Below are 14780 nucleotides of genomic sequence, written 5' to 3'. Positions count from 1 at the left end.
TACACCCCAGTAGTAATTCTTGGTGGGCCCATTTTTCAACATGCTTTATGATTGCCTAAGTTGATGCATCTTTACATATTTATGCATGTCCAAATAATTACTGTGTGTGTGTATTTTGTGGGTGAGAAAAAATCCAATTTTAACAAACTCCATAGAGAAATAAACTGTTTCCATTCTTACTGAAATTTGGTTGTAAAAAAGATCTAATTAAATACCTATTCCCACACAGTGGAAAACTAGTGTCCATACCGGTCACTGGGCTCTTGCCTGCTGCCTTCCTCTACATGCCTCCAGTCTACTTGAGGCCACAAGCACCCTGACAGATTGGTGGGAAATCAGAACATAAAGAAATAAATCAGTATATAAAATGACAATGACTAACCTTGACCCTCAGAATACACGTCACAATATGACACTCCATCAGCTAGTATCTACCTTTCTTGTGGACCTTCTCTGCTCTGAGGTTTGACTCCTATCTGATTCCTTCTTCTTCATCTTCCTTTGAGATTCTGTGTGTGCATGCTAAGTTACTTCAGTCGTGTCCGACTCCTTGCGAACCTATGGACTATAGCCCTCCAGGCTCCTCTGTGCATGGGATTCTCTAGGCATCTAGGCAAGAATACTGGAGTAGGATGCCATGCCCTCCCCTCCAGGGGATGTTCCTGACCCAGGGATCAAATCTGCATCTCTTATCTCTCCTTGCATTGGCAGGAGAGTTCTTTAACACTAGCACCACCAGGGAAGCCGATCCTTTGAGATTTTCAATGCTATTTTTCACCAACAGGAATTATCACTTCAGTTCAATTCAGTTCAGTCACTCAGTTGTGTCTGACTCTTTGTGACCCCATGGACCATAGAATGCCAGGCTTCACTATACATTATCAACCCCCACAGCTTGCTCAAACTCATATCCATTGCTTCAGTGATGCTATCCAACCATCTCGTTCTCTGTCGTCCCATTCTTCTCCTGCCTTCAATCTTTCCCAGCATCAGGGTCTTTCCAAATGAGTTATTTCTTTGCATCAGAAGGCCATGGTATTGGAGTTTCAGCTTCAACATAAGTCCTTCCGATGAATACTCAGGACTGATTTCCTTTAGGATAGACTGGTTAGATCTCCTTGCTGTCCAAGGGACTCTCAAGAGTCTTCTCCAACACCACAGTTCAAAAGCATCCATTCTTGGGCACTCAGCTTTCTTTATAGTCCAACTCTCACATCCATACATAACTACTGGAAAAATCATAGCTTTGACTAGATGGACCTTTGCCAGCAAAGTAATGTCTCTGCTTTTTGATATGCTGTCTATGTTGGTCATAACTTTCCTTCCAAGGAGAAAGTATCTTCTAATGTCATGGCTGTAATCACCATCTGCAGTGATTTTGGAGCCCCATAAAATAAAGTCTGTCCCTATTTCCATGGTTTGCCCATCTATTTGCCATGGAGTGATGGGACCAAATGGTACAATCTTAGTTTTTTGAATGTTGAGTTTTAAGCCAACTTTTTCACCCTCCTCTTTCACTTTCATCAAGAGGCTCTTTAGTTCTTCGTTTTCTGCCATAAGGGCGGTGTCATCTGCATATCTGAGGTTATTGATATTCCTCCCAGTAATCTTGATTCCAGCAGACCTGGGTTAGAGCGTGTGGCATAAGCCCTCTTGGAGGAGGTCACCATTAACTCCACCATAGAGCCACCAAGCAGACGACCCACAACCTCAGAACAATTATACCAAATAAATTCTGGCACTGGAATTATACCCAGTGCTAGTTTTGTGCACTCCACTCTCCAGTCTGACTTCTGATAAATGCCCATCCCAGCTGCCTGTTCTCTCCACCTGTCACATTACATTTCCTTCCTCCCACTGCACACACAGGCCTTTGTGGCATCTGCTTCCTTTCTTTCAGTTTCTTAGTTCTCTTTCTTCTATTCTTATGTTTGGTTCTCTATTTTACTGCTAACATTATGCTCTCCTAGACTAAGACCTCAAGTGTAAGCTTTATAAAGCTCTCTACTGAGAAGAATAAAGAAGAAAATATTTTCTTTTTATGGTCAGCTTTATTGAGGACTATTCTACATACAATGAACTGCATTCAATTTAAGTCTATAATTTGATGAGTTTTGACAATCACATATACCTATGAAGACACCACCACAATTAAGATACATAATATCTCCCATGGATTTGCTCTTTTTTTTGGTTGGTTGGTTGGTTGGTTTGATAGTATTTCACTGTATAGATATACATAGGTTTTTAAACCAGTCTTCTGCTGATAAGTATTTTGGGTGCTGATACAAGCAACTTTACACTTAATAATCTAAGAAAATATTTTTCAAAAGCAAATTGAGTAAATGAGGCTTTATTTGGCAACAGTCATGATAACCAAGATGGAAAGAGAGAGAGGCTCCTAGCTAACACTTTGTTGGTGGGTAGGTAGATTGCTCAGTACGACTATCCAGATGGGAAGGATAAGAGGAGGTAAGGGGCATCTCCACTTATGCAACTTCCTCCCTGCTTTGACCAGAAACTTACGTGAGAAAATCTTTGGTCCCTGCCCCTATGAAAGGAAGTATTCTAACAGTATGGCTGAAAAATCCAGGGCTTGAGTTTAATCTTCAGTGACCTAGGAACATTCTGATCACAAAAGCTCCAATCAAGTAACGATTTCATCTGGTCTTATAGTTGAACAGCTGAAAATTACATTTTGTTGAATATTTTAAATGCATTTTTATCTGTTGGACATGACTAGATATTTGTACAAATTGAAGATGCAATCATCAAATAAACCAGGTAATCATTTGCATTCCTTAAGAATCGGAGTTTCAGTGATGATATAATTATAACATAGAAACTCTTACCAGCACACACATATACAAAATAATTGTTTTGTTTTTATATACCACACTAATTCCTGAAAACTCTGAAAACTAAAGCTTTACACTTATTACCTCCCTATCTCACTTTTTCCCCAGTCCCTGCCAAATGGTTGGGTCTTTTTATTTCCTCCTAGTTTCATTACAAGTTGAAAGAACCAGTTAGTTTTAGAACCAACGTACAATTCTTGGGGTTCTACTCTGAGGCAGGTACCAATATCTGAAGACACAGAGATAAATATATCAGGATCCCTGTCATTAATGAGCTCACCATTGATCTAATAAAATAAATAATGGCCTCATGTTATAGTAACTTGGTACCAGATCATGTAAAACGACCAGATAGCCAAACCTGGGGAAATGGGAATAAGAGGATCGGAGAAGGATTCCTGGAGCAGATCATGTTATAGCTGAGAAATGGTCCATATATAGAGAAGCTAAAGCTGCTAAAGACCAGAAGAAGGAGAGTTGGGGAAAAAAAAAAAAAAACCAACCAGATGAATTCTACTCAACATATTAGTTCTGTATCAATGAATTTGTTTTTGTTGTTTAGTCACTTAGCTGTGTTCCACTCTTTGTGAACCCATGGACTGCAGCCAACTAGACTCCTTTGTCCATGGGATTTCCCAAACAAGAATATTGGGTGGGTTACATTTCCTTCTCCAGGGGATCTTCCTGACCCAGGGATCAAACCCATGTCTCCTGCATTGGCAGGCAGATTCTTTATTACCGGCTACCAGGGAAGTCCATCAATGAATTTTATTTGTCCTCAAATAACTGTCCTCAAAGGATGCAGTTAATTGCTTCTATTCTTAAGAGACCATGTGAGAGATTTGGAGAATAATCTAGTTCAAAAAAGATGAAAGTTGAAACAAAAGCAATGACAGTGGGGTGGGGTAAGTAGAAATAGATGAGAGAAATTTCTCAAATAGATTTAGTAATACTAGCTGCTGGTTACACAGATAACTCAACAGAAAGAGGGTAGGGATGACTACAGAAATTCCAGTTACCATGGCTTTGCACAGTTTTAGCGAAATAGGCTAAATGTCTTGTGAACATGTTGAGTTTAAAATAAATATAGAGATGTCAGGTTCGGGTGTAGGTACACAAGTCTGAGCTGGAGGATATTTAGGAGTCAGAAAGTAGGTGGTACATGAAAACAGAGCAAAATTCTTTTTCTCCCCATTTCTCTCTCTCTTTATCCCTCCATCTCTCCTCATGTCCTCCCTCTCTCTCTCTTTTTCCAACCCTTCCCTTCTTTCTTTTCTCCCTCCTCATTCAATATAGATTAAGAAGATAAATAAAAGCAGAGAAAAATATGATATGATTTCCTTAGAAGCACAACCATAATGGGGAATAAACATAACTGGATCTATAGAATTTAATCTGACTTATTTGTCAAGATTTACAAATAATTTTATTTCAGTAAACTTTTCATTACTGCAGTCTTTACTAGAGAAAACTGACATCTATACAGGTGAGTATGAAAAATATGATCTATAAAATATGCAATAGCTAAAAAGTAAAAAGTAGTCCTGAATTTCCTATTTTCAAAAAGGCCTGTAGTTTGCTAAAAGTGATATGGTATTCTAGTCAGAAACCTAGCACAGTTGAATGGATACAACAGAAGATGTAGAAATAAATCCTACTAATAGTTTTCATTTTGGACTATCAGATCAACTAAGATTTCAAGAAAAAAGGAATCAATAAGTGGCACAATTATATACATTGATGAGAAGAGGAAGCTGTTCTACATAAAGGAATTTTTTTTTTTAGTCAATAAGCAGATGAATTGAGAATTTCCTCATTCATTTTTCCATTATTTCTTTTAGCAAGGAGCATCTACCTCCTTCAGTTTCTGAGCCGTCCATATCATTCCTCCTGATCATCCCCTTTTGTTACCTTTATCCTGGCAAACAGATGAATAACCCAATCGTCTACGTATCAGCTAATGTCAATGACAGTGATGCTATGAGATGATATTATATAACCAATAGGGATCAGGTTCAAAATTTGTTAGACCCCTGCATACGCTAACTTCTAAAATAAGAGGTATAAAATGCCTGGCAAAAAGAACTATACATAGTGCGTGTCATTTATTTTCAGAAGACATCTGTCCATCCCTACCACCAGCTGCCCTCTCCTCACAGGAAATCTACCCCTTTATAGCTATCCAGACCCTTTTTTTTTTTTCTGTAATTTCTACAGGATGATGGCTCCTTAAGCCTATTTTTGTATTCTGTATATTTAAATAAAATATTTGAGTGTTAATAAAACTCTTAGTTCTTCAAAAGCAACAATAAATAAAAGCAAATATATTCATTGAGTACTTACTAGGTGACACAAGGTTTACCATACTCATATGTATTATATCGCAAGTTGTTTTATCTGTTTTACAGATAAGGAAACTGAGGCACAGGTCAGTTAATGCCAAGGATAGGAGAAAAAGACAGTCCAACTACAGAGCCTGTATTTTAACCACTACACAGAAAATAAATCAGTGGGTTTTTTTTTTTTTTTTAGTGTTATGAAGCAAGCAAATCTCATAAGATACTCTTCATAAAAGGGTCCCATAGTCAACTAACTTTGAAAACACTGCATACGTGGACATTTACATAATCCACTTCAGTATTCTTGGGCTTCCCCTGTGGCTCAGCTGGTAAAGAATCCACCTGTAATGAGGGAGACCTGGGTTTGATCCCTGGGTTGGGAAGCTCCCCTGGAGAAGGGAACAGCTACCCACTCCAGTGTTCTGGCCTGGAGAATTCGATGGACTGCATAGTCCATGGGGTTGCAAAGAGTAGGACATGACTGAGTGACTTCCACTTTCTCATAGGCTTGACCAATGTGAACATAAGCTGTGTGAACAATTGACTTAATTTTGCTTCTTCCATTGCTCCTCAAACTTTGCAATCTGTTTTCACAGAGTTTCTAATAATATCTTCCAGAACTGATATCTGTGGACAAGATTTGAAGAGTGTTCAGAGATGGACTCTTACCTGTGGCACTGAGAGGTTTGGAGGTTCGTGACTGTCCCACAGGACAAATTCAAATGAATCTTCAAAGATTTCTCCACCAAAGTGACGATAGTAAATGATGCCATTGAATAGATCCCTCTGAATGAAGCCAGGGACTGGATAACCTATGGAGTCCACAAAATACCACATATCTTTGTAACTGTCTGCCAGGTATTGGGGTAAAATAATTTTGGATTTATCTACAAGTTTTTTCTGCCTAGTATGTTGCATGTACCCAAGGAGTATTTTTTTAAGTATAGCTGATTTACAATATTATGTTAGCTTCAGGTATATAGCAAAGTAATTCATATTTTTTTTCTAGATTCTCTTCTATTAAATATTATTAGAAGATACTGAATATAGTTCCCTGTGCTATACAGTAAATCCTTATTGCTTATCAATTTTGTGTATAGTAGTTTGGTTGAGGAATCATTATAAAATGCTCTTATCAAAGCAGAAGAAGAAGGAGGTGACAGCTTAGATGATAAGATGGCATCACTGACTCAATGGACATTCGTTTGAGCAAACTCTGGGAGATAGTGAAGGAAGGGAAGCCTGACATGCTGCAATTCATGGGGTCAGTCTCAAAGAGTCAGACACAACTTAGTGACTGAACAACAAAAATCAAAGTTTATAAATAATAAAGCATAAAAATTAAAATTACTACCTCTGCCTTAGTATATAGAAAAATTAGCATCAGAAAAATATTTTCAAGAAACAGTCTTAAAGTCAGCCAAGATGGCAGAGGAGAGAAAGATGCAGAGCTCACTTCCTTTCATGGGCATACCAAAATTACAACTATCTTCAGAACACCCATCAGTGAAAAAGTCCAGAACATACCAGAGGAGATCTACAATTAAAGTTATAAAGAAGAAACCACAATAAGGTTGGTAGGACTAAAGTCACAATATAGTCAAGTTTCATACCCCAGGGCGGGCAATACACATACAGGAGAATAATTACAAGTGCCGAGTTTCTCTCAGAGGACTCCAAGTCTAAGCCCAGGGATCCTGCCCTTGGGAAGATGAGTCTCCAGGGCATTTGACTTTGAGGACCCATAGGGTTATTTTTGATAGTCCCAGACAGCTGGGGGAAATAGAGGGTGTGCATGCATGCTCAGTCGTGACTGACTCTTTGCAACCCCCTGGACTGTAGCCTGCCAGGCTCCTCTGTCCATGGGATTCTCCAGGGAAAACTACTAGAGTGGGTTGCCATTTCCTCTTCCCGGGGATCTTCCTGGCCCATGATCCATGGGCTGCCCACATCTCCTGCATTGGCAGGCAGATCCTTTAGCATTGCGCCACCTGGGACATGGGGGGAATACAGACACCACTCTTAAAAGGCACACCAAGAATCTCACATGCCTCAGGACCCAGGGAAGAAGCAGTAATCTGACAGGTCAGAAATTAAAGGATGCTTGCTCCTTGGAAGAAAAGCTATGACACATTTAGATAACATATTAAAAAGCAGAGACATGACTTTGCTGACAAAGGTTCACCTAGGCAAAGCTATGGTTTTTCCAGTGGTCATGTATGGATGTGAGAGTTGGACTATAACGAAAGCTGAGCACCGAAGAATTGATGCTTTTGAACTGTGGTGTTGGAGAAGACTCTTGAGAGTCCCTTGGACTGCAAGGAGATCCAGCCAGTCCATCCTAAAGGAGATCAGTCCTGAATATTCATTGGAAGGACTGAGGCTGAAGCTGTAATACTTTGGCCATGTGATGCAAAGAGCCAACTCATTGGAAAAGACCCTGATCCTGGGAGAGACTGAAGGCAGAAGGAGAAGAGGATGGCAGAGGATGAGATGGGTGGATGGCGTCACTGACTTGATGAATGAGTATGAGCAAGCTCTGGGAATTGGTGATAGATAGGGAAGCCTGGCGTGCTACAGTCCATGGGGTCACAAAGAGTTGGACATGACTGAGAGATTGAACTGAACTGAACTGAACTGGGCTGAACTTGACTATGCTAGATTGAACTGAACTGGACTGGACTGAACTGAAGTGGACTGAACTGGGTCAGAACCACTTGCTTGTCTAGGAGAATCTCCTGGAGAGACAGGAGGCAACCACAATTCAATCTGGGGACACAGATACTGGCAGCAGTCATTTTTGGGAACCTGTTCTACCACACAGACACTGGCTCTAGCAAGCACCACTGTGGAATCCTCCCTCTAGCTTATTAGGGCCAAGACCAAGCCCTGATCCAGGCCACAGGCCTGGGGGCTCCAGTGCTAGGATGCCTTAGGCCAAGCAACTAACTGGGTAGGGACACAACCTCTTTCAGGCTGTCTTAAGACCTCCTGAGCCAACAGTTGCCTCTGGACACAGCCCTGCCCACCAGAGAGGACATGACCCAACTCCAGCCATCTCTGGGTAGACATCAACTCTAGAATAGCTTGGACCCCAGACCCATTCTCCAGGGAGCCTACTGTAGCTTCTGAACTAGTTGTATCTACCAGTGGGCAGGTAACAACTGCATAAAACCCCAGATATGCAGCATGCAAACACATCCTGACCAACTGGACCATGGTCCTGTCCACTAGCATTCCAACACAAGCTTCAGGACTCCCCAGACCCTGCACTCAACAGCATCAGGAAGTAGTCCCATGCACCAGTGATGCAAAACCAGCTCTAGGTCCCCTAGGTCCTGTAACTAGACTCTAGTATCTAACTCTGCCTGCCAGTGGGCCACACTAGCGCTAGGACCTGGTTCTACCCACCACTGGGTGGTAACAGCCCCAGAGTCTCCTGCATCTTGACCCAACCCAACAATAAGCCAGCACTAGTACCACCTTGTAACCTGGTCCCACCAACCAACAGCCAGCAACCTCCACGCAATGCAGGGCCTGGCAACCAACTGGACAGGGACTAAACCAAGCATATTAGACTGCCTACACAGTCAGCCCAGCACAATAGGAAGACACACACATCCCCTAGAGCATATCGCTCGGGTGATGAGAGGGCGATGTGTTGCTAGGACACATATGATATCTCCTACAAAGGGCTGCTTCTCCAAGGTCAGAAATAACTAACCTACCAGATACATAAACATAAAAACAGCAATTTAGGTAAAAGGAGGCAATAAAGGAATGTGTTTCAAACAAATAAGATAAAACCCCATAAGAATAATTAACCAAAACAGAGATAGGCAATCTACCTGAGAAAGAGTTCAAGGTAGTGATTATAAAGATAATCAAATAACCCAAGAGAAAAATGGATGCACAGCATAAGAAATTTTTTTTAATGAAAAGTTTAAAAATATGAAGGACAACTGGACAGAGATGAAGAATACAATAACTGAAGTGAAAAATACCCTAGAAGGAATCAAGAGTAGACTAAATGACACAGAGGAACTGATCAGCATGCTGGAAGACAGAGCAGTAGAAACCACTGATGCTAAGTAGACAGAAGAAAAAAGATGAAAAGAAATGAGGACAATTTGAGAGACCTCTGGGACCACATCAACCCCCCTAATATTCACATTATAGGAGGTGCAGAAGGAGAAGCGAGAGAGAACCTATCAACATATTTGAAGACATGTCAAAAACTTCCCTAACCTGGTAAAGAAAACAGCTATCTAAGTTTAGAGAGTACAGGGAGTCCTATATAGGATTCACTCAAAGAGGAACACACCAAGACACATTATAATTATAATGGTAAAATTAAACATAAAGACAGAATATTAAAAGCGGCAAGGGAAAAGCAACAAATAATTTATAAAGGAACCCCACATAAAGCTATCACGTGAATTTCAACAAAAATTCTGCAGGCCAAAAGAGAGTGGAACAATATATTTAAAGAAAAACCTACAACTGAGAATATTCTACGCAGCAAGACTCTTGTTCAGATTTGATGGAGAGATCAAAAAGTTTACAGGCAAACAAAAATAAGCATTCAACACCACCAAACCAGCTTAACAAGAAGTGTTGAAGGAATTTTAAGAGAAAAATAAAACACCACAACTAGAAACATGAAAATTGCAAAAGGAAAATGCTCATTAGTAAAGGCAAACATACAGCACAAAGTTAGTAAGTCATTCACACACAAAGATATGAGGAAGATTAAAAAACAAAAATGGTAAAATCATCTACATTCACAATAAGCAGTTAAGGGATTCATAAAACAATTGGGTGTAATATATGACATCAAAAGGGCTTCTCTGGTGGCTTAGCAGTAAAGAATCTGCCTGCCAACACAGGAGACACAGGTCCAATCCCTGGGTCAGAAAATCCTCTGGAGAAGGAAATGGAAACCCACCTCATTATTCTTGCCATGGAAATCCCATGGACAGAGGAGTCCATGGGGTTGCAAGGGTTGGACACAACTTAGCAACTAAACTACCACCATGACATCAAAAGCAGTGAGGAGAGAAGAGTACAGGGTTATTAAAATGTATCTGGAATTAAGACACTGATGAAAGAAACTGAAGACAACACAAACAGAGGAAAAGATATATCATGTTCATGTACTGGAAAAATTAAAATTGTTAAAGTGACCATATTACCCAAGGCAATCTACAGATTCAATGTAATCCCTATCAATATACCAAGGGCATTTTTCACATAACTAGAACAAATAAGTTTAAAATTTGTATGGAAACACCAAACTCCAGATTGTCAAAGCAATCTTGAGAAAGAAGAACAGAGCTGGAGGAAACACACAATGACTTCAGACTGTACTACAAAGCTACAGTAATCAAAACAGTATGATACTGGCACACAGCAGACACACAGATCAATGGAAAAAAATAGAGAACCCAGAGATAAACCCATGCACTTATACTCAATTAATCTACAACAAAGGAGGCAACACTATACAATGGAGAAAAGACACTCTCTTCAATAAGTGGTGCTGGGAAAACTGGACAGTTATGTGTAAAACAATGAAATTAGACCATTCTCTAACACCATATGGCTTTCCTGGTGGTTCAGATGGTAAAGAGTCTTCCTGCAGTGCAGGAGAACCAGGTTTGATCCCTGGGTCAGGAAGATCCCCTAGAGAATTCTTGCCTGGAAAATACCATGGACAGAGGAACCTGGCGGGCTAGAGTTCATGGGGTCACAAAGAGTTGAACACAACTGAGCTTTGAACTAATACCATAGACAAAAATAAGCTCAAAATGGATTATAGACCTAAATGTAAGACCTGAAACCATAAAACCCCTGGAAGAAAACTAAGGCAGAACACTCTTTGACATAAACTATACTGAGGTGTTTTTTTTTTTTTTTTTTTTGGCTCTGTCTCCTAAAACAAAAATAAACAAATTGGACCTAGTTCAACTTAAAAGTGCAATGAAAGAAACTATCACCACAACAAAAAGACAGTCTACTGAATGGGAGAAAATATTTGCAAATAATATGACAAATAAGGGATTAAAATCCAAAATACACAAATGGCTCATATAACTCAATAGCAAAGTAACAAAAAACCCAATTAAAAAGTGGCAGAAGTCTAGAATAGACATTTTTCCACATAAGACTTAGAGATTGCCAACAAGCAGATGAAAAGATGCTCAATACCACTAATCATTAAAGAAATGCAAATGAGATATCATTTCACACCTGTCAGAATGGCCATCACAAGTAAGAAATGGCTAACACAAATAACAAATGCTGGCAAGAATGTGAAGAAAAGGAAACCTTGTACACTATTGGTGGGATGTAAATTGATATAGCTACTGTGGAAAGCAGTATGAAAGTTTCTTTAAAAACTAGACATAGAATTTACCATATATCTCAGCAACTCCACTCCTAGATATACACTTGAAAAAAATGAAAACACTAATTTGAAAAGGTATATGCACCCCAATGTATATTGCAGCGCTATTTACAATTGCCTCGATATGGAAGCAACCCAAGTGGACGTTAATAAATGAATGGTCAAAGATGTGCCATTCACACACACAAACACACATAATGGAATACTACTCGGCTATTAAAAAGAATGAAATTATGCCACTTAACAACACAGATGAACTTGAAAGGTATTATGACAAATGAAATGTCAACCAGAGAAAGGCAAGTACTATATGATATCACTTACATGTGGAATCTAAAAAGTAGAACAAGTAGTGGATGTAACAAAAAAAGAAACAGACTCTCAGATATAGAGAACAAGTGAGTGACTACCGGTGGGGAGAGTGAAGGGAGAGGGGCAATATAGGGGTATGGGATTTAGAGGTATCAACTGCTATGTCAACTACTATGCATAAAATAAAGCAGCTTCAAAATACATTATACAACACAGGGAATATAACCATATTTTATAATAACAACAAATGGAGTATAACATTCAAACATTATGGATCACTATGCTGTACACCTAAAACATATAATATATAGTGCATCAACTATACCTCGATTTTTTACATAATCTATTAAAAATAAAATCAAATATGTTTAAAAAACACATAGTCTTAGGTAAGACTGCTTGATGCCTATTTTGTCAAGCTCCTTACCTATCTACTTCAAAAAGTAGTTGTGAAATTATTCTAACAAAATGTAAATAAAAGTTATTCCTGAAACTTTTTATCAATAATCTAGAATAGGTCAAAATATCTCTTCAACCTTATTTGTCCTATCACCTTATATTGTAGACTTAATTTTTCATAGTGTAATGGTTATCTTGAGGCCCAGTTCCAGATGGATAGATCAACTTAACCTAAGTCTCAGTCTTCCCATCTGTGAAATGGGAATAATAATAATAGAATCTTACCTCATAGACTTGATGTCTCTTTCAACACAAATTCTGACACAAATGATCTTAACAGCCTAGCACTCACCTATCAGTCCTGGCGCTGGTTTCTTCATGATCTCTCCAGCTTGTGGGGGTTTTGTGATATTAAAGAAGATGTAGTCATCACTGGAGTCCATGTCTGAAGCTCTCAACATGGAACCCTGGATTAGTATGGTCTGCCCCTCCTCCAGTTCAATCAGAACATTTGTTATGAGGAATGGCGGACTGTCATCTTTGGGCAAGATGTTGATGGGAAACTTATGTTGGATGCTGTGTTGGCTGTCAAATATCCTGAAGACCACAAAGTCTTTGGTGGAGTCACTGTCATCATGATGATATCGAACGACTCCAGCCTGAAGGTCAGCCACAGTGAAGAGAAACCCCTTTCCCCCTGATGGAAAAAACAGAGATGAGGCAGAATGAGAAAGATATGGAGGCAGCAGGTTAGTAAAAGCAGCACTACAGGAGCAGGTGTGAAATGGAAAGTAGGACAGCCAATACTTTCCTCACCTGGAAAAGCCATAGATTGTTTAGTGGGCTCTGGGGCTCCAAAGACCCAGTTTTGAATACTAGCTAGTTGTAACACTTATTAGCAGGGTGGACTTAGGCAATGTATTTAATTTATTTGAGACCCATATATAAAACAGAGATAATAATACCTACCTAACATTCCCTCTTAAGAATGAGAGAGCTCAAACATAGTGTATCTACAATAAGTATTAGTTGTTCTTCAATTCACTGTTATCAGCTGACAGCACTCCTTAGAGTAGTGGCTTCGAACTAGCAACATCAGCACCATTTGGGAAGTCATTATAAATGCAAGTTCTCAGGCCCTACCCCAGACCTACTGAATCAGAAATTCTGCTACTGGAACTCAGCAATCCATGTTTTATCAAGCCCTCCAGGAGTCTAATGCGTGCTAACGTTTGCGAATCACTGGCTTAATGACCAAGAGCTTGAGCTGTGGTGGCAAATGGCTTGAGTTCACATACCAGCTCAGCCACTTTCTACACCTTAGACAAGTCAATTTCTCTTAGTCTCAGGTTCTCATTTGCAAAGTAAGAATAACAGTACCTTGCTTCATAAAGTGGATGTGCGATAAAGTATATAGAATGCTTTGCACAATTGGGCACAAAGTAAATGCTTAATAAATGTTTGTACTATTTTCTGCCTCCTCTGAGCCAGAATATCATTATAGGGTATGACTCTCTGCTTCATTTCTATAGTATTGATAAACAATGCTTCACTCTGCACAAACTACTAATATTTCAATTCTTTCCGCAGATGGCCCATAGCTTTTCCCACTCCAGATGGTTTTATAGATTAAACATGAGTATAGTGAACACTATGGGTTACTTGCCCATCAGCCACTTTCTCCTCCTTCTCAGTACCAGAATCCTAGTCTTATTTGGAATGATGATATAACCATTTAAAAATACTCAGGTTCCCAGACTCTGTTGTACCTAGGGGATAGTATGCAACTAGGTAAGAGATGTAATTAGACTTCATTTCTTCAGGCTCCTAGGAAAAGTTGTTACACAAAGCAAACTTGGATGGCATAGCTTTTTTAAATTCTTCTTTTTCTTTGTTCCTTCCCCTAATGCTCATTAGAAACCTAAATGTGTAGGTACCATTCTGTGACCACTGACAGGGCAGAAAAGAGCTGCTGGCATCATAAATACAGAATATCCATCTCTATGTAACTTGTCACAAGAAGAAAGTAACTCTTGAGTTTAAGTTGCTGTAGTTGGAGTTTTCTTACATGCAACTGAATACCCATCCTAATTTATACATCCAGCTTGAGCTAAGCTCCCATTGTCCTAGGATTAGGCAAAAGAATTTATCATTTTTATTTCTATTTTATTTTTTTCAGAATTCCTAATCAAATATAGTGATAAACAAGAGTTCTCTTTCTGCTTGACAAATAGGTAAACTGAGACGATAACAGAATTAATTCCTCTGAGCTCATTACAAGGAATAGACTATATTATTATTAACTATGGATATTTTTATTAGGGCCATTACTTTAACTACTACCCTTATAATTATACATAACTACCACCACTTTACATAACTACTACCCTTATAATTATAAAACCACTTCTTTTAAACTATGGTAGCTGCTACTAATAACATAAGAGCATAATTATCACTAAA

At 39.2% G+C, this 14780-nt stretch overlaps 1 protein-coding gene across 1 annotated transcript in view; it reads right to left on the bottom strand.

Annotated features, from left to right (window-relative positions):
- The window catches only part of FREM1 (FRAS1 related extracellular matrix 1), a 149508-nt gene that overhangs the window by 104537 nt on the left and 30191 nt on the right, over positions 1-14780 (bottom strand). The window contains exons 8-9 of the mRNA XM_040240145.1: positions 12670-13014; positions 5867-6009 (exon numbers count right to left, since the gene is read on the bottom strand). Coding sequence (XP_040096079.1) covers positions 5867-6009; positions 12670-13014 — 488 coding nt within the window. The remainder of the gene's footprint in view (positions 1-5866; positions 6010-12669; positions 13015-14780) is intronic.

This window comes from Oryx dammah, unplaced genomic scaffold (assembly GCF_014754425.2).
Source record: "Oryx dammah isolate SB20612 unplaced genomic scaffold, SCBI_Odam_1.1 HiC_scaffold_1, whole genome shotgun sequence".
Classification (NCBI taxonomy): domain Eukaryota; kingdom Metazoa; phylum Chordata; class Mammalia; order Artiodactyla; family Bovidae; genus Oryx; species Oryx dammah.
This window is presented reverse-complemented; position numbering and strand designations above follow the sequence as displayed.